The 658-nt window shown below is 63.2% G+C and overlaps 1 protein-coding gene across 1 annotated transcript in view; it reads right to left on the bottom strand.

Moving 5' to 3' along the window:
• Positions 1–367: 367 nt before the first annotated feature.
• Positions 368–658, bottom strand: part of SLC47A2 (solute carrier family 47 (multidrug and toxin extrusion), member 2) — a gene marked incomplete at its 5' end in the record, with an annotated part of 4,420 nt that continues 4,129 nt past the window's right edge. The window contains one exon of the mRNA XM_009581525.1: positions 368–519. Within this exon, the coding sequence (XP_009579820.1) occupies positions 368–519 (152 nt within the window). The remainder of the gene's footprint in view (positions 520–658) is intronic.

Genomic DNA, 658 nt, shown 5'->3' with positions numbered 1-658 from the left:
CACTGAGCAAAGCCAACGTGTGTCCTCTCGCGGGGTTCGCCCGGCTGGCAATGGCACTGTGTAGCTGAAAGATGCCCGAAATGAGAGATGCTGGCTGGTGGAAACCCCGGAGCTGGTGGGGCACAAGGTGATGCTCAGGGCTGCAGGGCTGAGGTAGCCTCGGTCACCCCGTCTGCTTTGTGCTTCATTTCCCCAACCAAGGGTGCCACAAGGTGCAGAGGAAACCTTGAGGCCATTGAGTGCACGTGTGGGAGAGAGCTGAATACAGGGATGTGGCCGTGGTCATGGGAGCACTGGGTTTTGCTGGGGGCACTGGAGGACAGCCTTGGGCCGCGCTGGCCCATGGGATCGAGCCTGTGACGCTGTCTCATCCTGCTGCAATCCCAGCCGAGGCACTGAGGACCTTCCCGTGGGCAGGGCGCGATGCTGTGGGCGCGCAGGTTACCTCCTCGGCCGCCTTCCTCCAGTCCATGCGGGAGATGTAGGCAATGAAGCAGGTGCAGCGGCTGAGCCACAGGCCTGCGGAGGGCATGCCGGCATCAGCCGGGTGCCGCAGCCGGAGCAAACCCAACTGAGACGGCATCTCAGGACAGCGAGTCAAGACAGGGGATGTCACCGAGGTCAGCAGGGACACGGGGATGGGGTGGCCATGGGTGTC

The sequence above is a fragment of the Fulmarus glacialis genome, unplaced genomic scaffold, assembly GCF_000690835.1.
Source record: "Fulmarus glacialis isolate BGI_N327 unplaced genomic scaffold, ASM69083v1 scaffold12357, whole genome shotgun sequence".
In the NCBI taxonomy this organism is placed as follows: Eukaryota; Metazoa; Chordata; class Aves; order Procellariiformes; family Procellariidae; genus Fulmarus; species Fulmarus glacialis.
This window is presented reverse-complemented; position numbering and strand designations above follow the sequence as displayed.